This window comes from Corvus moneduloides, chromosome 16 (genome assembly GCF_009650955.1).
Source record: "Corvus moneduloides isolate bCorMon1 chromosome 16, bCorMon1.pri, whole genome shotgun sequence".
NCBI classification, from domain to species: domain Eukaryota; kingdom Metazoa; phylum Chordata; class Aves; order Passeriformes; family Corvidae; genus Corvus; species Corvus moneduloides.
Window position 1 is genome coordinate 17,382,386 of NC_045491.1, and position 27,575 is coordinate 17,409,960.

Below are 27,575 nucleotides of genomic sequence, written 5' to 3' on the forward strand. Positions count from 1 at the left end.
CGGGGCCGTGCCGCGCCGCGCCGTGCCGTGCCGTGCCCTGCCGTGCCGGGGCCGTGCCGCGCCGTGCCGTGCCGTGCCGCGCCGCGCCGTGCCGGGGCCGTGCCGTGCCGTGCCCTGCCCTGCCGTGCCGTGCCGGGGCCGCTGCCCCTTTAAGGGGTGGTGCTTGTGCCCCCGTTTCCGTGGGCCGGCGCCGCTCGTTGGCTGCCGCCCAGGGCGGGCGGAAGCGGGGCGGCCGCGCGCTCCCGTCCGTGCTATGGCCGCACCGGCGGCGCCGCCGGGGCCGGGGCTCGCTCTGGGGCCGGGGCTCGCTCTGGGGCCGGGGCTGGAGCCCGTCCTGCGGGAGGCCGTGGCGGCTCTGGGCCGGGCAGGGGCCGGGGAGGGGCCGGCGGCGGCGCTGGGCGCGGTGCGCGCCGCTCTGGCGGCGGCGGGCGGCCCAGCCGCCCTCGGGGAGCGGGAGCGGGCACTGTTCGGCGCCTTCCTGCGCAGCCTGGCCCGGGCGCCTGGCGCGGCGCGGCCCGAGGGCGTGTGGCAGCGCTGCTTCCTGGAAGGCCCGCCCGGCCTTGTCCTCTGCGTCTTGCTGGAGGCCCTCGGCTCCCCGGGGTCAGTGTGGCTCCCCGGGGCAGGCAGGCGGGCGGGGCCCGCAGCGCTGACGGGCTGGGGTTCCCCGGGGCCGGTCTCGGCTCGCAGCAGGGATGTCCGGGGGTGCCTTTCAGCGGGGCTGAAGTGCGCGGGGAGCGGAGATGTGGGTGAGCGCGGGCAGCCCCGGCGCTGCCCTGAGCGCCTTCAGACCCCGCACGATGCTGTGCGTCCCGCAGTCAGAGCTCTTTCAGTCGTGGTTGTTGAAGGTCCTGAATGCTTGGAGCCGAGGAAACTGCAGATACAAAGAGATTAAAATCGCTTTAATTTGATTTTTGTTTAAAATCCCGTGTAACAGAGCAGCGGCGTTTCAGTGGTGATACCACAACAGAAAAGCTATAGCACGCACATCTTATTTTTACCATTTAAAAGAGACAGGAACTTACAGTTATTTTCTTCCAGCCCTGGCCTTGACCCGAGGGAGGTCGTTGGGGTCCTGGAGCAGTTCCTGCAGGAGGGCCGGGTGTCAGCATTACTGTGGGAGGTCTGTCAGCAGCAAGCACAGGCGGCCTGCCCAGAGCTGCAGGATGCCCTGCTCAACAAGATTGTGTGTTTGCCTGAGCATGTGAGCAATAAACTCCAGGGGAAAAACCCACCAGTGTTCTTCCCACAGACCTACTTCCCTCTCCTGGGTGGTGCAGTTCTCCAGGTGCTGCAGAAGATCTCCAGCTCTCTGCGGGGTAAGGCTGCAAGATGACTGGACTGTAGGGTTGCCGTTTCAGAAGAAATGTTTTGTGCGTGGACCCCATAGCTGCTGCTTGAAATACAGATGATGAGTGTTGCAGAGCCTTATGTTCCTCCTTCAGGCTATCCTAAAAGCATAAAGTCCCAGGAATGAGGAAAATAGCTGAGGCCTTTTAGAAACTACTGAAAGCAGCAATCCTCCAAGCAATTAAACAGCATCATCTGTTGCTAAAACTTAGTTGTGGTCACTTGATGTGTGCTGAAGGAATCGTTTGGGAGATTTGAGTGGTACTGAATGAACCAGTGTCATTGATAACTTTCCATCAGGTTAAAGTGGGACTGAGCTGCTTTAGCCTTTTGCCTGTCACTGTAAATAACACTGAATGCTGGCTTGTGCCTGAAGGCAGGTAGTGGAGGGAGGAGGAGATGATGCTTGAAAAGAAAAAGTTAATCTGTGTTTTTGGGATACAGCGCTTGTGGAAGTCTCTGCACCTGCTCCTGAAGGCTGGTTGGAGGATGCTGGTGACACGCTTGTTAAAGCTCATGTCTGTTTTATCCCAGGTGGCTTGGACTGCTCCATCTCTTTTGTTTCTCATGTCCTGGGGAAGGTGTGTGTTCATGGAAGGCAAAGTGAGTGTTTTACTGTGCTCTTTCGGGGACAGGGAACGTGTTTTAGTGTATTAGCATGGGAGGATGACCGTGATGATGATCAACAGGAGTGGGAGACCAGTGAGTTAATTTGGAGCTGTTCTGAGTGGGGCTGCACAGGCTGCCCTCTGCTCTCTGAGGCTGCTTAGCTGCATCTGGTAGATGTTGGTGCTTTTCTGCCAGTTCACATGAATGGGACCTGTTCTTTCAAAAACTGATGGAGAGAACATCCTCATCAGGGTGAGAATCAGGATTCTCATTCTGCCATTTGGGGCATGACTATTAAATGCTCTTTTAGTGCTTTTCATGTCTGAAAGTGTTGTAAATACCAGTGTAAGTCCCTGCTCGCATGCAGTAGCCCTCTTGTGGGAGCAGCCGTGAATGCAGTAATTAACAGGGGTGGGGAAGAAGAAGAAGAAAGATTTTCTGGCTCTTTTCTCTGATGAGGAATGCTGGCCAGTTCCTTAGGCTGCTCAGGGTGGTTATTACCAGTCAGTTCTCCAGTTCTTGTTTGAGCATGAGCAAAGAGGAGCAGTAGAGCTGGGGAAGGGTCTGAAGCACAAGTCTGATGAGCAGTAGCTGGGGGGACTCAGCCTGGAGAAAAGGAGGCTCAGGGGGGACCTTCTCACTCCACAGCTCCCTGAGAGGAGGGGGCAGCCAGGTGGGGATCAGGCTCTGCTCCCAGGGAACAGGGACAGGACAAGAGGAAATGTCTTCAAACTGTGCCAGGGGAGGTTTAGATTGGATATTGAGGTAAACTTCTTCATGGAAAGGGTGGTCAGGCATTGGACCGGGCTGCCCAGGGTGGGGGTGGAGTCACTAAATCCCTGGAGGGATTTAAAAGCCATGTGGATGTGGCACTTGGGAACATGGTTTAGTGTTGGCCTTGGCAGTGGTGAGTCATAGTTGGACTCGATGGTCTTAGAGAGTTTCTCCAACCTAAATGATTCCATGATTCTATTCTGATTTCTTCTGCAGGAGCAATTTAGAATTGCAAACTGTATGTTGTATTTTTCATGTTGTGAAGATCTTGAAATTCTCAGGTCAGTCTCAGATGCCATTGCACCAGTCCTGCCCATCTGGGGTATTTACTGTTTTCTCTTCTGCTTCAGAGGAAATTCTGGGAGTTTTGGTGCCCCACCTGACAGACCTCACCAAGTCAGACTGCATCTGGCAGAGGATATGCTGGCGGTTGGTGGAATGTGTGCCAGACCGCTGGATGGAAGCAGTGGTCCTTGGTTTTGTGCAGGGAGCACCCGGGTAAGAACTCTGCTTTCTCCCTGATCCACAGCAAAGGCAGGAATTGTCACAAATACTTGCAGAATCAGTCTGTGAAAGGTGCTGTGTTTGTGTAGGTGGTTTTTTACACTGCCATTTCCTAAAAGACTCAAGGGATAAAGTAGTTGATTGTTGCCTCTCAGGGAGAACGTACACCATTTCTTAAGTATCTACATCATGGCACACAGTGGAAAAACAAGTGAAAACATTCTTTGCCCTTAGTGGCTCATTGTCTGAGTTTAGAGGTATTCTAGAGACTTGGTTGCAAATAGCTGCTCTCAGATTTTCCTATGGTTAGGAGTAGCATGACAGCAATAACATGGATTCCTGATGTTTTGTTGTTGTCTTGTTAGGGCAGATGTCTTGTCCAGATTGCTGGGGAACCTGGTTGTGAAGAACAAGAAGGCTCAGTTTGTGATGACACAGAAGATGCTGCTCTTGCAGTATGGCCACACGGTGAGGATTCTGTGGGGAGCAGCAGTGTAGCAGTGCCGCGTTTTCCCCACTGCCAGTGTGGTTTTTAGCTGAGCTCTTACTCTTCCCAAGGAAGGTTTAACTCTTCATTCCAAAATGAGCCCTGTCTCCCCAGCTTTGTGCAGCTGTTCACCGACAGCAGAGTGTAACAGAGAAGGAGTGGTGAACAGTAGCTTTGAAATAATGGAATTCATGTGCTCTCTCAGGGTTAATGGGGAATAGCAGAACTACTGTACTCCTCTGGAACCAAGTGGTTATTTGCACAGAGTTTCAGAATTCTGGGGAGCTGAAGGCACTCTGTTATCTTAGAATCTGAAAGAGGAGACTGAAACAGCCATGACCCACCCTCAGGGATAAGAATTAGATCAAAGACTTGAGACAAGGACTGTTGGGTTTTTTCATGTGCACCTAAGTTTGTCACAAGGTCTTAGGAACTGTTCTGTGGCTTGTGATGCTGTTGTGAGAGATGTTCTTTAGACTTCCTGAGTTCTATGTTTGCCTGGGACTGTGCTGGTTTTGTTGGTAAAAGTACTGTACTGTATTTCTGTCATGGTTTTCCATGTATTTTATCAGCAACTGCATATATGTGTTTGCTTGGTTTTTAAAATTTGCTTACTTTTGTGTCTCTGAATGCTGTCAGACAGTCCCTCAGAATGAAGTTTACTGTAGTAAATAAAAACAGACACTTGTCATGGCTGGATGACAGCTTTATGTGCAGTTGAAGCAGGAGTTGTGGTTTTCCTTGCAGACGGCCGTGCTGCAGAACCTCCTTGGCTACCTGTCCCTGGACAGCCTCCGGCGCCCCGTGTTGCTCAGAGTAAGGCTCACTGAGTCACTGATGAGGTGGCTGATGGAGAACATTCTGTGTGTCTGGGGGTGCACAATTTTGGTGTTTCTCTCAGACTTTCTGGTTGCTGTTCATGAGAGTGAGGGAAGCTGAGCTGTATCACAAGCGAGCTGTGATAAATGAATCAAAGCTTTCTGCACTGCTGGCATTAATTTTTCATATTTAATTGGTAAATTGTCTTCCAAGTAGCAAAACTAGCGAGGCTTGGATTCTGACAGATGTCCCATGTCCTCTATCCTTCTCAGCTTCCTCTATCACCCTGTTTGTGTGGCTGGGCACATGGCAACAAAAAGTTGGTGGAGAGTTGTCTGTTTACCAAATGGTTGATGTTTCAGAATCTCTCTCATGTCCATTTTCCTCAGAGAGGATGGCAGATATTTTGCTTCTCTGAGTCAGCAGTGTGATGAAACTTCTATGAAATCTGTGTATCTGGAAATCCCTACCATTTTGTCAAATTATTATTTTTTCCACTGTTAACATGTTCTAAAATTATCTAGAAGTAATGACAGTTATCTAAAATTGGACTAAACACAGATAAAACCATATAATATTATACTAGTTTTTGATAATAATACATATTGCTTTGCATATAATATTTATTAATGAGAAATAAACATCACTTCTAAATTTAAATCAAATTTAAATCAAATTTAAATCAATTTAAACAATATCTTAAAGGAAGGTGCCGTTCTTGGGTGGTCAAGCACAGTACGTTTTGGGCCCTGAAATACAACATTTGTATTTTTTCACTCTCTTTGTAGGGAGAGTAAAAATGTGCTTCAAAAAATTACCTCTGTATAGAAAAGATCCATTTCAGGCCAACCTGAGTTCTCTAATTCAGGTGCTGCAGGAGCTGTTGGAGACCTGGAGCAGCAGCAGTGCCGTGAAACACTCCCCAGCTGAGCAGCAGCTGTACATTAGCAAGGCCATCCTCATCTGCCTCTCCCACCTGAAGGGGCATGAAATTGAGAGCTGCAGACAAGGTGAGGCTATGTGAGAAGCAGGGCTTAGATTTGTTTAGCAGAGAGTCTTACTATGAGTAGAAAAAGATCTTGTTTTGATCTGCAGATAAGCAGAATTGTCCCGTTTTCACTTTGGCAAATGGGGTAACCTGCTGGAATCATCTTTAGCATTGATATGATACAATTCCAAGTGCATAACTTTAGGTTATGGAATTGAGGAAGGCCTAAGTTTGCCCTCTTACCTGAGCAGTGGTTTAAAACCCCCGAAGTTTTGTCACAGGAAAACAAGGACTGACTCTGGGACTTTGTGATTTATAGGCTTAACCTTGGAGCATGGGAGCAGCTCCAGAGAGGCAGGGAAGGTATCTGAGGATAAAAAGCTGTTAGCTTGGTGTCTGACTGTCCACAGGCATTCCTCAGTGTGAGGTGAGCAGGTTAGTCACTGGTGTGGGCCTCCAGTTCTGTGCTCACACAGTGCACAGTACACTGGGGTCCTGGCCTAAAATCTCTGTTTCTGTTGCAATAAAAAAAAAATCTGTGCAATGTCTAGAATTACTCCTGTGTGTGTGTGTGACTTATGGGGGATATGAAGGTTCACTTCAAGACTTGCTCATCTGTTTCATTCTAGAATTAATTGTTCTTTAAGTGAATAAGTGACCTGATACATACTACCAGTTCTGTAGTTTTATAGTCAGTTTTTTGTCTGACAGCTGTTGAAAAGATGAGTTTTCTGAGATGAAGGAAGTCAGTCAAACCAGCAGTAAGCCTGCCTGGTGAAGCTGGCAGCCATTATTCCCCAAGGGCTGAGAAGTACTTGTGTTGTCTGCCTGTTTGAACTTATCCAAAGTTAGGCAAATATCTGTCTCTATGTGATTGTTGTACTGGTCAGAACTTGTCCTCGAAACATGACTTTTTTATTTTAGTGACTCTGAAGCGCTCTGAAACCAAACTGAAGATTGACTTGATTTACCATCCTTTTTTGTTTCAGGGAAAACAAAAATATTGCAAGTTTAGAATAGATTGTAATGTTTTGTTGACTTGGTACCCCAGGAAGGGTGTGGGTTTGCTGTGCTGGTGCTGAAGGGCAGCACTGCCACTGCAGAGAGGGAAGCCACAGTTCAGAGACCCTTTCTATCCATTATTGGGTGGTGAGTGGGTAAAGCTGCCCTCAGGGAAGCACACAAAGATGGGTGTTTGTTTCTGCCACTGTTTCAGAATTTCAAACATGCACTGTTTGTTGGTTGTTTGTTTCAGAGCTTCTCACAAGCATGATGGAGGGTGTGAAATGCCACTTGGACAGCAGTCTGCCACAGCTACGGCGTCTGGGCATGGTGGTGGCAGAGAGCATCAGCTTGAAAATAAACACTGACGGGCCTGTCCTGAAGTTTGAGGTGAAGGTTTCAATGAAACTTATGACTGGTGTGCTGGGCTTAGAGGAAGTAAAAGCTTTAAACCAGATGAACCAGGGCATTATAGCACTTTTTAATCTGGAAATAAGGAGAGGCAGCCATACCTTCAAAAAGAGAGAATCTGTTTACAAAAACCAATTGTATAGGAAATGGCCAGGTGGCTGAGAGTTACCTCAGGAATGCAATCTGCTGGCAGAGGTTGGGATAAACTTGGTAATAAAAGTTTATCTTATTGCATGAGGGAATCAGAATCTGATTCGGGGGAGTTGAGGAGGAGCTTCAAACCTAAACCAGTGGTGAGCATTCAGTCCCTGACATGGTGGGAAGACCTGTTCTGAGCTGGGATTTTCAAGACTGGCATGGAGATATTTGCTGTGCTCTTTCCAGTAGAATTTGTGTGATTTATCTGATTAAATCACATGAATTCTTTAAAAACCTGCCACATCCCTCCTGTCACATTGCCATTTATTAAATGTTTGAAAGATGGAAATGACATTCAGACAAGGTGTCATCAGGTACTACTCTCAAATATAAGGACATATGCAGCCACCTGCTGCTGTCAGCACAGGGATTGAAAGAGACAGGATGGGTGAGGGTTCATCTGCTCATGATTTAGTCCATGTGCAGTACAAGGGTGAAATGTTGAATGCTGGGCATATTTGCAGTAATAGAGTGCAGCAACACTTATTCTGAATGTCTAGTATGAAGAAGATGATGAAACAAGAGAATTGAAGTCCCTTCTGGTGCAGACTCCACCATTCTGTGTTGTCCCCAGCTTTCCAGAAGATGAGTAAGTTATTACTACTATTCATGCCATCTTTTTGCACTTCTCCCTTTTTCCCATTACACACAAGAACTATGTACAGTATTCGAGATGGTTTATGTATTGTTAAGCATCATAATGCACCACCTTCTTACAGTGTGATTTAATTACATTCATAATTCGATTGGTAGTGTGTATTAAAATTGCCTGTTGATAGCTGCATGTGTTACAATTGGGCTGCAGGGGTCTTGTGTGCCCTTGGGTAGAATCAAATGGGCATTTCTGTTTGCTTCTTGGAAATCTGGTATTTGTGCTGTATGCCCCTAGCCCATTCACCCGTGACAAAAATCTACTGCATCTGTCACTCTAAAGACTGGCTCTTCAGTGCTCTTAACTTCCAGAGCATCTGCTGAGGCTCTTTGAAGCACTGTTTGATCAGCAGAGGAATGAAGTACTTTATGTTACTAGCAGATGAAGCTGTCCAGCACTCCAGGGAAGTACAAAAGATTTATTGCTCCCATTTTAGGGGCATGATCAGCATAGACAGGTGTTACAGACAGCTTTTGAGAAGCAGAAAGATGAAAAGACAATGCCAAAGTCCACAGAACTAGATAGACACAGAAGAAATATTCACAATTATTGTATTCATCCTATTAGCAATGGTTAAGAATGTTTTTTTCCCGTTTTGTAGAATCATGGAATGATTTGAGTTGGAAGGGACCTTAAAGCCCATTCCATTTCACCCCCTGCCATGGGCAGGGACACCTTCTATTAAGACCAGGTTGTTCCAAGCCCTGTCCAAACTGGCCTTGAACTTCCAGGGATGGGACAGCCAGATTTTCTCTGGGCAGCCTGTGCCAGGGCCTCACCAGCATCACAGGGAAGAATTTCTTCCTAATATCCAGTCTAAACCTACTCTCAGTTCAGTTTCGTTCACAGTTTCAAATCTGGTGCAAGTCAATGTGATCTAGTTATTGGAATCTTTTCTTAGCAGTCCCAGGTATTGTGCAGGGGAACACAGCAAATTAGCCAGTTTAATTTTTTTTATCCATTGCTCTTCTGTTAGAAGATTCTGCTTCTTTTCTCCCCTTACTCCATTCTCCTTCCCAGTACTTTGTGTCAGCCAAGCTGGGTGTGAAACTACAGCAGGAATAATTACGTGCTTTTCTGTTTAGGCAGCAAGGGTTGGTAGGGTGGGTTGTTTCTTCCTTGTGAGTAAGGACTATTACTGTATTCATTTTAAAACTTCTTGTTCCTCACAGCAGGAGTGAGAAAGCAGGTGCTGCAGTGCCGTTGGTACCAGAGAGTAATGAGAAACCCCATACAGCAGCCCCTGTGATGCCAGATGAGGAGTTGGATGCTGAGCTTGACAGGTACAGGGCAAGAAGCGGGGAGGAAATGGAAAATAAATGGCAGATGTGGGGAAAAAGGATCTGTCAGTACCTGCATTTCTTGGCAACTGTTGTGATTTCTGACCTTGTTCAGCTGAGTGGTTTGCAGCAGAGCAGGGCTTTGCATAGGAAATTGCACTAGTCAATAAATTAGGCAAGGCCTGCATTGTGTGCAACCACTGTATTTGTTCCATTTGATGTAGATATATATTTCCTGGAAATTGTGGATGTATTTACCCATTTTAATAGTGAACCTGCTTCATTCTGTCACTATATAAAGAAATATATCTATATATGTGCTAATATATATGCATATATTATGTGTATATGTGTATGTATATGTATATCAATCTATAATGAAATCTCGAGAGTCAGTTTCTAGTCTCTTGGTCAGCTAACTCCTTCCTGTACTCGACCAGGAGATCCAGTTCCAGATCTGGTCACAGAGCTGCACTTTCCCCTAGAACTCCCAAGGATCCCTCTCAGGCCAAGTGCTGCTGAGTGATACAGGAGTGATGGGGTTGTGACAGCGTATGCACTGGTTCTTTCTCTTTGTGTGGCTATCTGGGGAAAGCAAGAACATCTGCACCCCATAAACTAACCCCTGCCTTTATTTCTTTTACAGTGATGATGACCTCACCCCTTATGACATGTCTGAGGATAAAGAGCTAAAAATTAAGGCTCCTGTGTATATCCGAGACTGTATTGAAGGTAGGAGATTTTGGGCTGAGTCTTTATCTGTTTCTTACTGAGCTTGGGAGAGTGAACTCTGTGTAGGTTTATTTTTTCTGAGCTAATTTGAAGAAGCTGTAGAATTTTTGAGTAATTTCACTTTAGTTCCTAATGCTGGTCATGCTGAGTGTCTGTACTAAGACAAATGATTGGCAGAAGGAAGTTTGGGCATTTATTCAAGCAAAGCCATTCTGCTAATAAGTTTTGTTTGTCTTTTGATTTCAGTTCTGACTGGATCAAGATCTGAGGATGTGGACAAATGGGAAGCTACAGTCAAGGCTCTTGAGAGCTTGGTTCGGAAGAATCCAGCAGCAACAAGAGAGGTGAAGTAGTGTGATCTAGGTTACCAGTGGGCTATAGGAGCAGAGGGCCTATCCCTTTGCTGTTGTGAGGAGACTGAACGTGCCAGTGGAGCAGAAGGCCAGGCTAATGTGTAGCTGGGGTAAAGGTGTGCATTCACAAGCTTTCAACTTGGAAGTAGAAGGAAATAGTTGGCTTGAAAGTGAGGCTATAGAGCACAGTGGAACAGAGAAGCAGCAAAGGCGCTGGCAGCACTCTGCTGTCTTGCAGCTCCAGTGCTCAAAATGAAGCGTCCTACCAGTGCTTGCCAGTGTGAGGAAGCTCCATGCTTTGTGCTGGGCAGGAAAAACACTAGAAATGCAGATTACAGAGCAGCCATTTTGAATTTTGAATTGAAATTCAATTTAATTGTTATTGCCCAATGCAAAGGGAGGCAAAATCAAATGAACTTTCCCTATTTGCTTGTACAAGTATAATGTCTTGTGGAGGGAGTAGTTGGATTGTACTGGTCAAGATGAGAAGCTCAGGGGAGAGGAACCTGGGACACAGTCAGTGTGTGAAGAGTGCTGGCCACTACCTGCTAGTGAACACTTGAAAGTGTCAGAGACACCAGCTGAGAAGGAGAAGGGCTGTGCTACTGTACCCTTTAACCCATCAGTTACAGTGACAATTCATTCTATGTCATGATGCTACCACTTCTCCAAAAAGCCCAAGTGAATGTGGACAGAGAATTGGCAGATGGAGGATCTGTTCAGGGTTTTGAGAAATATGTCTGATGGCATTTGGCTTAGTGTGTTTTCTCTCCCTGCTAAGGAATGGACATGTTGCCTATAGAGAATGCCTCCTTGTCTTTGGTTAAACATTAGAAGTGGTGTGTAAATCCTACAAGGAAAAAACCAAACACCATCAGGGATTTGATTCCTTTCTTCCTGTTTTGAGCAGGTTAGTGTGGAGCTGGCAAAAATATTATTGCATCTGGAGGAGAAGACCTGCATTGAAGGCTTTGTAGAGCTCCGTCAAAGAGCTCAAGTAGCTGTTTTAACCACAGACCCAATACCTGTGAGTCCCTCTTACTACTTTCCTTTTTCCAATTGAGGCACAGGCAAAAACTTAAGCAGCTAAAGTCTCTTTCTCATTTGATAGAGGGAGCTGTCAGTGTGGTAGAACAGGTAGTCCAGGTCTTACAACATTTATGCCCCTGAAGAATCTGCAAGGAATGACTGAACCAATAGGAAAAAGAAAACCTTGTCAGACTGGAGGAACTGTTTGGAGGCTGTTGGTTTGAGTGTACCTGATAAGGCAGATCAGATAGGGACTTGTTGTACTGAAGGGTTTCACATAGAGGGAAACTGAGGCACAGAGGGCTTCTACAGAGAAAGGCCTGACTGGTGACTGTAATCAGGGAATCACAGACTGGTTTGGGTGGGAAAGGATGTTCAAAGCCCATCTCATTCCAACCCCCTGCCATGGGCAGGGACACCTCCCACTATCCCAGGCTGCTCCAAACCCCATCCAACCTGGCCTTGGACACTTCCAGAGCTGGGCCAGCCATGGCTTCTCTGGGAAACCTGTGCCAGGGCCTCCCCACCCTCACGGGGAAGAATTTCTTCCTAATGCCCAATCTAGATCTATCACCTGCCAGTTTAACACCTTTATGCTTCATCCTAGCAGGCCCCAGTAAAAAGCCTTCCTCCATCTTTCCTATAATGCTCTTTAAGTACTGAAAGGCCATAGTGAGGTCTCCTAGCTGCTGTGCCAGTTGTTTGGGTACCTCTGCATAGGAGGGAGAGAAGAATGACGCAGTCTCATCTGTTATTTAGTTCTTTTGGGAGAATTTAGAAGTGGAAGTGTCAGAATTTCCCCAGTTTACCCTACATGTTTCTTCCCTTCTCCTGGAGGCTTGCTGTTACCTAACAGGTAGCAGAACCTGTGAAATTAAATGCTTTTAGAGCTAATGGGAAGGCTGTTTCCTGCCTGGGTCTGTGTTCATTTTTCTGTACAGGTTGCAAAGTACTTGACCTCCCAGTTCTACTCCCTGAACTACAGTCTCCGTCAGCGCATGGACATCCTTGATGTGAGTGCTCTCACTTCCCACTTTCCTTCTGTCTGTTGCACCAGTGCCAAGGTGTAATGTAACCTTTTATTCCTCAGGGGAGAAGGCAGAGCCATGGGAATCTCTTACATTTCTATTTGTGCCGGCATTCCCCTCTTGTTCCTGACTGCTGCACTCCATTACACAGGGATCCCTCCCCACAGAATACAGAGCATGTGTTGGGCATTTGCCTGGGAGAAGCCACTGTGTACTTTCACATCATCAGTCTGTTTTGTCTTCCCTTTCTGAAGGACAGCAATCTGTCTGTGACTCTTTCCACACTTGAGTCTGAAGAAGGAGCCACTGCTCTGTTTCAGGGCTAAGTGACCAAGTTCTTGGTCAGTACCTCAGAGCCAGGGGGCTGTTGGAGGTCAGTTTCCTGCTGTTCTTCACTCTAAACCTGTTGTGTCTTTCTGCCTTGTTACTCCTGTCAGTCTGGATGCAGGTGACTCTTTTGTTGTTCCCTAGGGATTACCCATTTTTAACTGAACTTCTCTCTGTTTTATCTAGGTATTGGTTTTGGCAGCTCAGGAACTGTCCTGTCCCAAATTCCATGGGAAGACCAAGCATTCTGGTGCTCAAAAGCCTTGTATCCAGCTCCTTCCAGGAAGTGACAGCTCTAAGGACTGGAGAAGAATTGTTGATGAGAGGATCAAAAGCAAGACTCGGAGATTTGATATGGTGAGGCCAGAAACAGACTAATGTCAAATCCACCAAAAATAGGGATACTTGGAGTTGCTGTAAGTTCTCTCTGGAAAGAGAAAAATACCTGTGAAAGTGGGCCCAATCCAAAGGAAAGTCAGGTAAATATATATTTGAAGTTATGGAGTCTGAGTTTTTTGGTGCAGCCTACCAACTCCTGTATTCCTCTCCCAGCTGGGGAGGAAGATAAACCTGAAATTCCTTACCTGGCTTTGAGGGATAATTGCTGTTCTGTGCTTGTTCTGAGCTTGTGTGGCCACTGCAGGGAGCTGTGACTGCACCTCACAGATCCCAGGGCCTCCAGCAGAATAGCTGCTTCTGGGCTACGCTGTCTCAGCCTTCCTATTTTCCAGGGAGATAAATTGATGCCAGTTTCCTAGTTTCCAGAATTCCCTTGTGGTTCAGCCTGGAGAGTTTGCTTTCCAAAACTCCTTTATCCCTTGCATGTTCTTGTTCCTTTTATCTAACTGAGCACTACTAAGCTATATTGTATTGAAATGTTTAGATGTGGAGAAGATCTGAAGTGGGAAGTGAGCAGTCCAGTCAGGAAACTGGTAGCCATAGATGTACAAGCAGCAGTTGACGATGGACTGGCTGCAAGGAATCTGTAGTCTTGACAGTGTCCAGTGAAGTGGAAGAGCTGAGTGCTGCATCTTGTGCCTAGACTTCATTTTTCTCTTGGACAGGGTCAGTCTCATGTGGAACTGGCTTCTCGCCCAAATGAGTTCAATTCTGTTGCTGGGCACTTCTTTTTCCCATTGATTCAGCACTTTGACAGGTGAGTGTGAGCATCTTAGGATGTGGGATGTGGGCATGGCAATTGCCAGAGTGAACCTTTTTGCTTGTCCTGCTTGCCTCAGAGCAGCAGGAGCTGCGCAGGAGCCCAGTGACACCACACTGACACTTGGATCCTTCACAAAGCTTAGGGAGAGGGGGCTGTGGTCTCTTGGACTTACCCTTTGTAGGGCAGGAGTATGTAGGACCCTGCAGAAGTGAAGATCCATCACAAAGGATAATCTGTCAGCAGGTACACAGGCAGTACCACACCAGTTGTTTTGGCTGCACCTCTACTGTGGGAGGTTCACACAAACCACAGAGCTCAGACTGCAGTGTTGAACAGAAGTTAACTCTGTCTCATGTTGGGCCTATCACCTGCACTGGTCTTTGAGGCCACAGTATAGGACACAGGACACAGTTTATTGTCAGTCCCTTAAGTCTTTGCTAACCTAAGGAAGGGTGAATAATCAATTCCATCATAATCAAGATTATTGTAATACCAGTTGTAATGGTATGGCAGTGGGGGCAGCTTTTGCCTGTAGGTATTTCCAAGTAAAGCCTGTTGGTAGAATGTGTGACACCTGCTGTAAGAGTACAGGATGTTGCTCTGGGAGATACTGGTTTGTGAGAAAAGATGAGAGCAAACAGCTCTGGTCTGTGCTAACCTGGTAGTGCCTGTATAATGACTGTTGTTCTAGGGATTCAGGCTTATGGGGGACAGTTCCCCCTGCATAACCTCCTGACTGTTCCAGAGAGGCACTGATCAGCCTTCTCACTGTTACACAACTCTGTGTCTTGCACTTGCAGGCCTTTAACAACATTTGATCTTCTGGGAGAAGATCACTTAGTCCTTGGAAGACTGGTCCACACTTTAGCAATCCTGATGTACTTGGCCGTCAACACTGTGGTAAGGAAGGGCAGAGAGCAGGGGTGGCTTCCAGCCTGGGAGCCTGAGGTGCCTTCTGGAGCAGCTGTGTGCTTCAGGGCCTGCTGCACTGAGACTGGCAGCAAGCTGGAATTGTGTGGGCTGAGAAGTTGTGAAATGGGCTGGGAAGAACTGGTCAGAAAAGAGACATGGGATTCAAGCTAACCTTGCACTATCTTTTGCCTCTTGTCAACTTCTTGAGGGGGTTGGGCACTTTATTTCACTTTACCGCCGAAGTTTCCTCGTCTGTAAAATAAATTCAATTGTAGCACTGATCTTAACAAAACCTTTGTTCAAGCATTTGGACAACACTCCCAGGCACACGATGGGATTGTTGGGGTGTCCTGTGCAGGGCAGGAGTTGGATTCGTGACCCTTGTGGGTCCCTTCCAGCTCAGGACATGCTGCGATTCAATGAGCAGTATGTCTCGAGGCCCAGCTCTACAGGGCAGCATGGATGGTGTTCAGTGGTGCTGTAACAATCCTCTTTTGCAGGCAGTGACAGCAATGGGAAAGGCACTGCTGGAGTTTGTTTGGGCTCTGCGGTTCCACACGGACTCGTGAGTTACTGTAGTTGTATACTCTCATTTTTAAAGATCAGCTGTGAGCCAGCCTCCAGTCATGGTTTTCCTTTGTCCAAGACAAGCACCTGGCTCAGAGTGTCAGTGACCTAATGCATTTAACTCTGTGCTCTCCTCCAGCTGTGTGTTCTTGTGACTGAGTTTAATGCCAGCCCAACACATGAACTTGGCTGGTGTCTTCTAGTGGGGCAGTACAGCCATTATCTATAGAATGCTTGATAAATTTCCTGACCACCTGTCCATGTGATAGTTTTGTCTGTGTTTACTCAGGGAGCTCAGAAAACTTTAGATTCGATTCCAGCATTCAGCCTTGGAAAGGAATTAAGACATGTAGCCAAAAGGATGTAAGCATCCAATTTCTGTTTTGCTCTCAGATACGTCCAGGACTCTGAATTGTGCTAGACTTCAGTGCACAGCATGGCAGGGGCTCTGTATGTGGGGCACACTGCAACATCACACCCCTAAGCAGTAGGAATATGGCAAAAGTCATCATACCATTGGAAACTGGAGAGAGCCCCTGAGGTGAGGAAATCAAGGCAAAGCATAAAGCTGCAGGCCCTTAACCAGCTCAGTCCTTCTCCACAGGTACGTGCGCCAGGGCCTTTTGTCCTGTATCTCCTCCCTGCTCCTCAGCGTCCCTACGGAACGGATTCTGGCAGACATGACAGAGGAGCTGTTGGAGACTCAGTCCTGGCTGGGAGGTAGGATGCAGTGGGGTACATCAGTGCTTTTCTGGTTAGTGGTGCAGTCGTTGTGCGGCATCTCTCTAATTGTGATGGCAGCAGTGATGTCCTGGCGTTGTGCACCAGAGATCTGCGTGATTAGCTGTAGGGATGCAGCACTGGGGTATCTGAGGCATAAGCCAAGAGCTGGGTATGGCACTTCAAACTGTGACTGTCCTCACAGGCCAACCACAAAAATCCCCAAAGATAGTCTGTGCCCCCTTTCTCTGTCTGAGCATCCAGCCACTCACCTCATGAAGCTGCAGGAAGTGTTGTCACGTTGCCTGTTAACACCCAGGCCGTGACTTTGGCCAGCAATAACACACAAGGCTTGTACAGCCCGTTTACACCATGTGCTCATGAGAGGGGTGTTGTTAGAGCTAAAAACAGGAGGAAGAGGAGCATGGCCCAGTCTCTAGCTTCCTATTGCTGATGGAAAGAAAAAGCTACAAAAGACAGCAAATGACTTTGAATGCTGTACCCAGCACACCTTACATCAACACGAGCTGTGTCTGTGGGTTCTGGCAGGCTGGAGCTGCACAGATCAGTGCTCAGGTACTGCAGTGAGCTGGAGGGAAAAGAAGAGCTAATGCTGAAGCCTTCACGGTGTTCCGAGGGTGATTCTTGTGATTCCCTGGTCTGGTTTCCTTCACCATTCTCACTCTCAGTGAGTCGCTTCCCACAGGGAGCAAGCAGGAAGCAACACTGACCCAGCTGGCCTCTGATCCTGGCAGGTTGGGGTGCTCTGTGCCCTTTGAAAGGAAGAGAGCTGGCTTGTGGGGCCGAAGACTTCACTTTTCCCATGACATGATGTGCTCTCAGGAATCTGCTTGTCTCTGCGTTTAACACTGCTGTTACCAAGTGAAGCCTTTCGGGAATGTATTCCCAGCATCAGGGTTTGCGTAATCTGTTTTCAGTGAGTTATTTTGGGGAGGAGGAGGAGGATGACCAAGTTAGTAGCATCTTCTCATGCTTGTAGGTAGTGTAATAGCCCTGTCTTTACATCTAGTGCTTTTGCATGAAAGCTGCACGGTTATTCCTGGTGGGAATGAGAGCAGGGTAAGATAACTGTTGTGGTTATACCAGAGAAAGGAAAAGTGCTGTAGGAGTCATTAAGAAGCCTTAAAGAATTCAGCTCCATGTATGGTCAGATGCAATTTAAGTGCAATTTAAAGGGTTTCTAGAGCTGCTTCCTGAAACACAGCAGCTTCTTGGGCTGTGCCTTTGCTATTTGTTGTAAGGCTGTTGGGAAAAGAGCTGCACAGGGAGGCACTGGGCCCTCCCTGCTGCTCCAACAGGTCAAGTCTGGCACTAGAGACCTGCTTCTGCGAATCACAGGTCTGAGCTCATGGGCTTGCTGATGCTTCATGGCTCTTCCAGACAAGATTTGCAAGAGGTGTCCTGCATGGGAGCTTTGACTACTATGTCTTTTAGCCACTTTGGGTTTCAGCTTAAAGCATCTGTGTTTCCCCTGCCATGGCCAAAGCACAGTGAGGAACAGTGGGATAGGAAATGTTATACATGAAGTGCTTAGTAGAAATCCACAAACCTCTTTCAGTTTGTTGTTACATCAGGACCTCTGCAAGCTGCTGTAGTGTGTCCTATGACTGACTTTTGGCTCTTCAACCTTTGGGCTGCAGCCCTGGCACTGTGCTTACTGGATGCTTTGGGACACTTCAGCTATGGAGAGAGGCAAGAATCCACTTTGGACTTGCCCATCATGCTGGACTTGCTGTTGAGCAGCCTGATCCTTCCCAGGGGAGGGAGGGAATACCTAAATGCTTCTAGGAAATGGTCCCTTTGATTCCTCAGCTGCTGCCTTTGAGGGAATTCCCCACCCCTTGCAGGTGCTGTCACGGGTAAGTGCTGTTTATGTCAGGTCCATGCTCATGGAACAGAAACAGCACCAGCAGCACTCTGAGCTTTTGAGCTTGTTCCAATCTGCCTTGTAACCTCCCCTTTTGTCTTCTGCAGAGGGAGTGTGGAAGCACCAGGGTGCAGCTCTCCCTGCATTATAAATAGCCCTACTCCCAGTGACATGAGTCATGTGTTTGGGCTGACAGTGCCGGGCTCCCAGCACACTGCTTGTGCGTACAGGATATCCTCACACAGGCTCCCTGCTCTTCCAGGCTCCCCTGCTCAGACATCCTGCATGCATCCTGGTTGTTACTTTGCAGGCCCATTAAGGGCCCCTGGAATAACAGCTGCTGGGAACAGCCTCACGCTGTCCTTACGTGCTGCATGAAGTGTGGAGCTCATTTATCAGAAGACTGGTCTCTCAGAATGGAGAATGTGCTGAACCTTGGGGCCTGTCTCCTTCTTTCCCCATTGGAATGGCATCATGACCCCAAAGGGAGAAGGGAGCGCTGACCATTTTAGATTGCAAGAATGGCAGAGACTTTAGACTTTGGAGAAAGTGGATTTCTAGCTGCAGACTGCATTCACACTTGTAGCTCAGCTGTACAAAGCTTTTGTGTAGCTCAAGGGGAAAAGTACAAATTCTGGCACAGAGCTTATCCCATGGGATCCAAGGTCAGTTTCTACAGTGTTTCAGACCAACTGACTTTGTTTCTCCTACAAGACTGGAGCACTACCCCGTGTGGCCGTCAGGGCTTGCCTGAACTCATGCTGCTTTACATGATCAAGTTTGTGCATCGCTGCCTTCTGGACTAATGCAGTTCCTGCAAGTGCTGATGCCCCGCCCAGCTGTAGGTGCAAATGCTGTTGTTTAGTTCTGTGATTGTCAGTAAAACAGTGAGAAGTGTTAAGGGCACTTTTTCCCATTCTCCAATTAACAGTGGCTGCTTCTTTTGCAGATGTGATGGAGAAAGACCCTGATGGGGACTGCAGAAGGCTGGCCCTGCAGAACTTGCTGCTAATGGAGAACCTGAAAAAGAAACTTGAAGCTGTCCCTTCCTAGCTGAAGGGTAACAGAAATGACCTTTACCTTGTGCTCCTGCCAGCTGGATGTGTTCGGGCACTGCTGGGGCCTCTTCAGCAGTCACCTGGCTGGAGGAGAGGAAGAAGGGGGAAGGGTGCTGAGCTCTAAGCCAGCGAGCCTGACTTGACATCTGGACTTTGTAGTGGAGGCCAATTGAGTGAGCTCTGGTATCCGGTACAGCGTGTACAGATGCAGGAAGGTAGGCGAGCGCTGCCATCCTCCCGCACCCCCAGCCCCCACCCCAGCTATTTATAACCTTGGCAGGTCTGAGCGCTCGGCTAAAAATACAGGGAAGATCTCACACAGCCTTCTTGTCAGAAAAACAGGAGGGCTGGGGAGGGCCACTTGCCACTGTGACCTGCCCCTTATGAAGGCTCCCATGTCCCCGAGCAGCTGGAGTTTGGGGGACTAGGTGTTGGTCTGCTGCTGGAAGGGGTGGCATGGTGCAGGGAGTGGCACCGCTGATGGCATGCAAACACTGGATAGCTACACTGAAGTGCTGAAAGTGTGCCAGACTTTAAAGGCCTGAGCTAGAGCTGGGCTGTGATTAGGAAGGAATAAGGCAGGGAATTCTTTTTGTATAATCTTAGTACAGAAGTAAATTTCTACTAAAGAATAAATAATGTTCAGATTTTGACCTTAAAATTTCCCCAACCCTTCTTCCCTGAAAGCAATTCAGAAACTTCATGTTCACCCCAAGTTTTGAAGCAAGTCACAAAATGTGAAAAAGAAAAATCATTCTAAGTGCTGGTTGGTAAGAAACGTGAGTGAACTGATAACTACCCCTTGGCAGGGCAGGGTGACAGGCAGAGAGGTGAGCAGAACCTTGGTTGTTAATGTTGAGCTTCACTTCTCTCAGTCCTGCTTGTGCCAGGGAAGAAACTGGCCTCCAAAAATCTGACTAGTACAGAGTGGCTTGATGTAACTGTTGTTTGGAGAGGGATCTTCACAGTATGAAAGAAGCTTCACTCACTCACAGTGACCCAGCTTGAGCAGGGGTTGGTTGGACCAGGGGGCATCCAGGAGGTATCCAGGGTCCCTTCCAACCCAGGCATTCTGTGACTGAGGTTTACCCCAGATGTCTGTAAGTGGTTGCTCTACCCCACATGACCCTCTGATGTATTTAAACACGGAAGCTTTTGTTGGAGAGAGTCAGCCTTCAGCCTGCAGGAGGGGATAGTTTGACTTTTAACCAAGCTCCTACCCAAATGGGATGAAGATTGTTTTCAGAAGGTCTCACTTCTAGGGAATCACAGTCTGCACCTTAGCAGATCAAAGCTGTACATGAACATCTCAGTTATTCAGCTCTTCTCTGTACTGATAAAAAAGCGAAGTTACAATGTGCAGTTCTTACTGGGTTTTTTCTGCCTCAAATTTATTAAAATACTAAAACCAGCTTTCTAACAGCACATACATGTGAATCTCTGTATGCTGTGCTTGAGAGAATGTATTAACTCTAATACTGTTGCTTGTACAGTCAAGCAGGAAAAATAAATTTCTTGGTAATAACCAAAAAGCCGTGTAGCAACAGCATGTGACTGATCTGGGCCCCCTAATGAGGATGGACTAAATGAGCTGCAATAAAGTCAGCTTTGTATTTGGTAAGTGCTCATTGTCAGGGGTCCTCCACTTCATCAGCCACTTCTTCCTCCTCCCTGTTGTCCATGCTGCCGTGGCCAGTGTGCTCTGGGGCCAGGGCTCGGCTCATGGGAATGCCAGCTCCTCGGTGCACGGCCTCCATGGTCTGTGGGGACACATAGTAGCTCAGGTTCGAGGCTGGAATTCTTTTCTGCATCTCTTCCAGGTAGCGATAAGCCTAAAGGAATGCAGAGATCACTGTCAGAGGGGCCTCAGTAAACCATTTCTTGTGCTTTGCACATTAAAAGTGAAGTTCATCAGCACAGCTGGAGGAACTCGCACTTGGCACCCTCGTGTTTCATGAGAGCAGCAGGTCACAGTTCAGGGGGTGTGTGGCACATCTGCCCTGAAGGAGTGATTCACCATTTCCTCAGCTAACTGCCATTTGACAGTTTTCTTCTCTGGCCAGGTGGCAAACACAGCGTGGTGGCATTGCTGAGGCACACACCCAGACAGGTTCTCTTTGAATCTCTAGGAATGCTTAAGAATCTACCACCATTTATGCTCTATGTCCCGTGAGCTTTCCTTTTCTCCTCCTATAGAATGAAAAATATGGATATAGTTCCTGAGCTGTGCCTCTCCCTGCTGCGCATTTAGGCTCCTACCATGGAATGTCTTCCTGCGTGAGAGCCACGCTCCACCAAGCTGCACAGGTGTATACTATGAGTTCTGTAGGGTGGAAGAAGACTTCACTTACTGTATGGAATTCCTCCACTTGTGCATAATGCTGAACCAAGAATCCCAGGACATCGCCGTGCCGGATGGCATCATCAAAGTCCTGTTCAGCCAGGAGCAGTTCACACTGCCTGACTGCTTCTTCAGTGTCTTCAGGGTAAACTCTAGGAAAGGGCAAAAGAGAAGTGTCAGCCCAGGGAGAGCATTCACCTTGTCTGGCCAAGGACACACAAGAGTTTTTACTGCATTAGGTTTCATGACAGAAGCCCAAACAAAACCCAGAAACTCGCCTTGTCCTGGGGCTGACTGGCCAGTGTGGGCAGCAGGGGAGGGGGGGATTCTGCCCCTCTGCCCCACTCAGGTGAGACCCCACCTGCAGAGCTGCCTCCAGCCCTGGGATCCCAGCACAGGCAGGACATGGAGCTGCTGGAGAGAGTCCAGAGGAGACCATGAAGATGTTCCAAGGGCTGGAGCCCCTCTGGAGCCAAGTTGGGAGAGCTGAGGGTGTTCACCTGGAGAGAAGGCTCCAGGGAGAGCTCAGAGCCCCTTGCAGGGCCTAAAGGGGCTCCAGGAGAGCTGGAGAGGGACTGGGGACAAGGGCTGGAGGGACAGGACACAGGGAATGGCTTCCCACTGCCAGAGGGCAGGGATGGATGGGATATTGGGAAGGAATTGTTCCCTGGGAGGGTAGGGAGGCCCTGGCACAGGGTGCCCAGAGAAGCTGTGGCTGCCCCATCCTTGGAAATGTTCAAGGCCTACCTGGACAGGGTTTGGAGTAACCTGGCATAGTGGAAGATGTCCCTGCCCATGGCAGGGGCTGGAACTGGATGAGCTTGAAGGTCCCTTCCCACCCAAACCAGTCTGTGATTCTGTGATTTTATGATGATCACCTTTCTGGCTACACCTCCCTTGGTCTTCTCTTTCAGGTTACCTTTCCATCTTTAATGCAACTTTTTAAATGCACTTTTAAAAATCACATTATGATTTCCCTGCTAGAAAAATGTACCAGCAGCTTTTTTTGCAGCAAGCTGCAAATTATTTATTAAACTTCAGGTGCTGTTACGACTTCTGTCCTGGTATGATATTTCTGTCACTTTCTGTGCCCTCCATGCTGCAGCTCACCTCTGAGCATGGATGAATCGCTTCATCAGACTCATCCTGCTCTGCAGGTGGCCAAGTTTGCTTTCCTGTTCCACAGGGCTTCTGGCCTTTGCTTTGGAAAGGCACTTGTATGCTTCTGTCAGTGCTCTGTGGGCTTTTTCATAGTTCTGATACTCATCGATTTCTACCTGCAAGAGGAGAAAGGAGATGGTCTTGCTCCAGAGCCAATAAACCGAACACCTCCAGCAGTCATAGAAAGGGCAGTACCTGAGCACATGCATCATAGAAACCTGCTAGGAGGTCAAGGGCCCCTCCTTTGGTGTAGAAGCTGATGATATTCGCAATAATCTTTGCATCCTTACGCCAATCCAGTGACTGCAGGTAGTTGGCTGCCATGATATAAATCTCTTTCTGTCTGGAAACTCCCGCAAAGAAGATAATTTTCTCAGTATCACCAGATTTCAGCAATGCCCTCATAGCCTGGCAAGGGAAGGTGGAGCACAGAGAGAGAGAGGAAAAATATTGTGAATGCAAAAACACCATCGAGATGGCTCAGAAGTTTCATTTGGGTAGTTACTGTAGGAAGTCTGCTTCAAAGTTTACTTTTCAAAACACCCTTGTTTTGAGGCTATCCACGCTGACCTTTAACTTGTTTCCTGCTTGTGTGTATTTCTTGGTGGCCATGTGGTAGTTGCCTTGTCTCATGCAGCAGTCAGCAATTTGCTCCAGCAGCTCCCTCCGGGACTCCTCAGAGAGATCCTGGGACTCCTTGGAGACTGTCATCTTCTCGGCCAGCTCCTCGGTGATGGTCAGGTTCTGCTCCAGGCAGAGCTGCAGAGCTTCGTGGTACTGATGGGAGCAAGAGAGTGATGAGATGTTGCAAACGCTATCATGACACCTCACATTGCTTGTGGTTTAACCTACAGAAATCAGCTACAAATACAAGCAGCTGAGGATGCTCTCTCCAGAGCACTGGGCTGTAGTTATGTGTCATAGCATCAGCCCCTGGTCAGGCACACACTGTCCCATTTTGTTTGCTAAGAATATGTTTGTTCTTCCATGAGAGCATTGTTCTCACACAAGTGTGCCACTAAAGATTGAGCAATTTTGACTCTGAACATGAGATTTTCAGAGACATACAAGTCAGGTTTGTTAGGCATGATCGATAATAACATTTTCAGTAAATGCAAATAAATATTTTATTAAATATTTTGGTATAGGAACAAATAGGAGTAAGGAACAAATTCTGAGTAAGCTATACCAAAGCTTATCATCCAGGAAAGGGCTACTGTATCCTTGCAAAACGCAGAAGAAAGCCAGCCATAGAAGCTTGTTAAAGAGGAGTGAGCACAGGACTGGTCTGGTACCCAGCATTTTGGCAAGGCTGAGCTGCCAGTGCCCCTGAATCACTGGCTTCAGAGGAATCTTGAAACTTTACAAGTGTCTCTTGCATCTGTTTACCTGCACAGATGAATGTGCAGGTACACACCTGTTGTGCTCCTCTATGTGTGCACTGGGCACCAGAGGGCTCAGCTCACCTTCTTGGCCGTGAGCAGCAGCTCCATTGCCTTCTCATACTGGGCGTGCTCAATGAAGAACCCGGAGCAGCGGGCGAGCAGGGCCGGGTCGGACTTCTCATCCAGGTCCTCAGCAATGAGCTGTAGGGCCCCAAACTGCTGCGTGGCGAAGGCCAGCTCCAGGGCTTTGGAGAAGTGTCCTGCCTGCAAAATTAGGAATGAGGCTTCAAAGACTAGAATGAGCACTACAGAGCCAGTTCCCAGGACACCCTGGAGTGGCTTAATAAAGCATTACCATGAAAAAATTACTAATAAACAGGATATAGTAAAAACCGCAGCTGATTTAACATTCCTCTGCTGTAGGAACTGCTTCAGTGTAAAGTTTGGGAGTTTTTACTGAAAAGCATTTACCTTGTGGTATAACATAACAGCTCTGTCCATTTGATCCCCTTTTTCCTCATAATAGCAGGCTGCCTCTATCATGTCTTCTGGTGAGCTCAGGAGAGCCAGGTTCATCAGCTGATCATCTAAATTATTCGCCTGTTCAAAAGCAAAGGTTTGGCTCTGGATGTGCACACACAAATTTCATAATTCCAACTTCTGGCAAGCCTGTGGCTTTATACTGTCACCCAGTATTAAACTCTCACCCCCTTCTGTGTAAAACCTCTACAACCCAAGTGACTTTCAGCTTAAATTATGATTACTTCTTTCAGGGAATTTCTGATGAGCTCTTCAAGAAAATACTTTTCCAAACCACCAAGGCTTTATTGATCCACCCTTGGTAGAAGACGTCAGCAGAAACCTGGAGCAGCTTCATTGTGGGCTGTCCATGAGCAGGCAGTGCTCAGGAAAGAAAAGGCACAAACACCCTGTAGCACCTTCACTATGTGCTGCCAAAGGGCAGAGCCCTGTGCACTGTGGGCACACTGCACCTCTCTGCGTACCTTGCACAAGCGGATGGCGTTGTTGAACGCCTGGGCCCGGCTGTAGAAGTGCACGGCCTGCTTGATGTCTTCCTGGCTCTCATACTGGCGTGCCAGGTGATAGGAGGCTGCCCCATTCCCTGTTTCGTTCGCTATTTCAGCAGCCTGCAGAGGGAATTGTACAGCTTTGCTTCGTGTCCATGCTCCTCCCAGGAATGAGAACTCGGGAAGCAGATGGAAGCAGGCTGCTTTACCTTCTGAATGTTGCCTTGAAAGCAGTGGACACGGACTAGGGAAAAATAATCCTGAGCCAGTGCATAGTATTTTAATGCAGATTCCATGTCTGACTGGCTCTCCAAGTACTGTGCCCACCACTTCCACAGGCTCCTGGAAAAGCAACAATATTAACTGCAGCAACAAGAACTGCCAGAGGCTGCGTTTTTCACTCTTAGCTTGAACTAAAGACTGAGCACATTTTTTAGAACACATGCTCTACCCCAACCCAAGTGTGACACTCCCAAGGTCTGCACTATACAGGAGGTCAGCCTGGATAACCAAAGTGGCAGTTCTTGAGCAAGTGCAGCATAAACCTGAAAAGCTGTGGGAGGGTCATAGTGGATAAGGCAGGGGCTGAATGGGACTGAGAGGATTCACACTGCTTCATCCTTGCTCTCATCACGAGTTGTATGTCAGACCTGACAGCCCCATGTAGAAGGAACAAGCATAACACTGACTTGTCTTTCATCTTGTTGACATAGTTCTCCAGGGCTTGTAAGTCTTCAGAGAGCATTCGAGGTACCTCGAACCTGTGTGTGTCTGACTTCTCATAGCTGTAGAGAAGAAGAACATATTAGATGTGAAATGACAACCTCCTTATTAGCTCTTTCTGTGTAAAACATCCATTTAATCTTGTTTGCCAGCCATCAACTGACACCACTAGCAAGAACTGCTTCAGTTGTGTAAGTAAGTTCACTGTAAGACCAGTTGCAGTCCACCAGCACCACCAAAAATTAAAAGTTTATTGGTACTGCCAGGCACTTGGAATGAGGGAGGTGTGATCTTCACAGCACAGGAAATACTTCAAAAGTGCCAGTGATGGTCCAAAGTTCCCCAAGCATCAAGCACACCTGGCTGAACAGGTCACAAATGCCCCAGGCTCCACATTGTAGCACCTACTGCAACATCAGCCTCTGCCACTGATGGGAGCTCACAGCCCTTACCCCAGCACCCACCTCTCCTCACCACCATGGCCATCACTGCGTCTGCCTGAGCACAGCAGAGATCTGCTTTGATTCTGAACAGAGTTGACCTTATTGGATGATGATGATGGGAACTTTCATATTGGAAAACTCATATGAAAACAAGATCTCAAACAAGAAATACAAGACATCAAAAATACCCTTCCCTAACTTCTCATGGGACTCAGCAGTCACAGGAGAGGACCAGGCACCAGAGGCAACCAAGTCAAACTAAATTCTGCTCCAGCAGTTGTGTCTGGGACTCTTGGGAAAAGCAAATAATTGTTCTTGTCATGGAAAAGGAAGGAAAATATGGCAGTGGTCTTCCAGAGACAAACATGGGACTGGATATGAGTGGGGTTTAGCTACTGTCCCTGACAAACTCTTGATCTTTTCGACACCACACATTATTTGCGTGAGAGGGTGCTGGAAGTTGTCACTGGGAATGCTTTTACTCTGTGAGACAGAAGGCACTAGAAACAGGAAAAAACTTTAATTAATTTTTACTGGTCATCTTTAGACATGCTCCTTCACCCGTCTCCACAGGAGAAAGAGGGTCCCAGTCCCCCAGGTACCCCCAGCTGGTGCTTACTGGGTGAGCGCCAGGCTCTGCTGCCCGGTTGCCTCCAGGTGCTTCGCGTAGTTGTAGTGGGTGGTGCGCAGGTGAACCCTGTCGTGAGCCTCGGCCGTTTCGATGGCTTTCTGCCACTGGTTGGAGGCCTGGTAGAACTTGTTCAAGAGGTCATACCGTTTGCAAGCCTTGTACAGCTGCTCTGCATCCTCCTGGGAGAGGAACACCCAAAATCCCCGTCAGCCCGACTGCGCTGCGTCAGTCACGCCAGGCGCTGCACCTCGGAGCAGTTTATTAGTGCAGGGCATTGCAATGCAATTAAAGCAATAGTCATTCAGGCAGGGGGTTAAAGCAACTAAATAAATGTAGCCTGGAATAGCACGTTATTGGGAAACAGGGTGGTTTTTACAAGGAAAGCACTCAGATCCTGACATTTATTGTACAGGATTGACTGGGAGGGAGGGGGGTGACAAAAGCAAGTCACCAATGATCAAATGCTGTCATCAGGAGAGCGAATCACCAAAAACGGAGACACGCTTAGCTGGGGGTACAGCTACCGACCATGCTGCCCACCCAGGGGTGAGGCTTAGGAGAAGATCCTGGCACTCAGGGTTTGGGAATTAAGGTGCTGCAAGCCAGGGAAGCCCTGTGACCTCCTAGCAGGTCTCAGAGGCAGCAGTGCTGTTCGTGGAAAACTGAGCTCCATTCCTGGGAATAAATGTTAAGAATTTATTACAGAATTAGAACAGGAGGGTTTTGCTGATGCTGACGCAAGGGTGAGCAAATATGGAACTATTATTTTTATGCTCTGAGAGGTACTAGCTCCTGTGGAAGGAGCATTTTCCTGCTCCACCCAACTGCTGTCCAGCTGAACACTATATTTAGTAAATTGAGATTATCTGTCCAAGACAGAAAAATACTTTCTGTCTCTTATTGTTTCAAATTTAAAAAAGCACAGAAAGTGGAAAAGGAAGATGCCTGCCCTAGGATTCTGTACGAGATGGAAAAAAGCAGTAGAACTGCATTTGTTTTGCTGTAGGTCCCTTCCA

The 27,575-nt window shown here is 47.8% G+C and overlaps 2 protein-coding genes across 4 annotated transcripts in view; one reads left to right on the top strand and one right to left on the bottom strand.

Annotated features, from left to right (window-relative positions):
- Positions 1-238: 238 nt before the first annotated feature.
- Positions 239-20,379, top strand: TELO2 (telomere maintenance 2). Its single transcript, XM_032126384.1, has 20 exons — positions 239-600; positions 1,039-1,316; positions 1,882-1,950; positions 3,081-3,228; positions 3,600-3,702; positions 4,469-4,537; positions 5,409-5,550; positions 6,784-6,920; positions 7,640-7,728; positions 8,964-9,074; positions 9,718-9,803; positions 10,050-10,147; positions 11,067-11,183; positions 12,127-12,198; positions 12,727-12,897; positions 13,605-13,696; positions 14,503-14,602; positions 15,115-15,179; positions 15,786-15,901; positions 18,739-20,379. The coding sequence occupies exons 1-20, from the start codon at positions 254-256 to the stop codon at positions 18,840-18,842; spliced, it is 2,514 nt and encodes an 837-aa protein (XP_031982275.1). The 5' UTR covers positions 239-253; the 3' UTR covers positions 18,843-20,379.
- Positions 20,217-27,575, bottom strand: part of IFT140 (intraflagellar transport 140) — a 105,995-nt gene continuing 98,636 nt past the window's right edge. For all 3 annotated transcript variants that reach the window (XM_032126381.1, XM_032126383.1, XM_032126382.1), the window contains 11 exons: positions 26,548-26,738; positions 25,452-25,547; positions 24,972-25,104; positions 24,739-24,882; positions 24,206-24,334; positions 23,816-23,998; positions 22,920-23,126; positions 22,545-22,757; positions 22,299-22,465; positions 21,199-21,340; positions 20,217-20,679 (listed from right to left, as the gene is read on the bottom strand). In XM_032126381.1, coding sequence (XP_031982272.1) covers positions 20,479-20,679; positions 21,199-21,340; positions 22,299-22,465; positions 22,545-22,757; positions 22,920-23,126; positions 23,816-23,998; positions 24,206-24,334; positions 24,739-24,882; positions 24,972-25,104; positions 25,452-25,547; positions 26,548-26,738 — 1,806 coding nt within the window. In that variant the 3' untranslated portion in view covers positions 20,217-20,478. The remainder of the gene's footprint in view (positions 20,680-21,198; positions 21,341-22,298; positions 22,466-22,544; positions 22,758-22,919; positions 23,127-23,815; positions 23,999-24,205; positions 24,335-24,738; positions 24,883-24,971; positions 25,105-25,451; positions 25,548-26,547; positions 26,739-27,575) is intronic.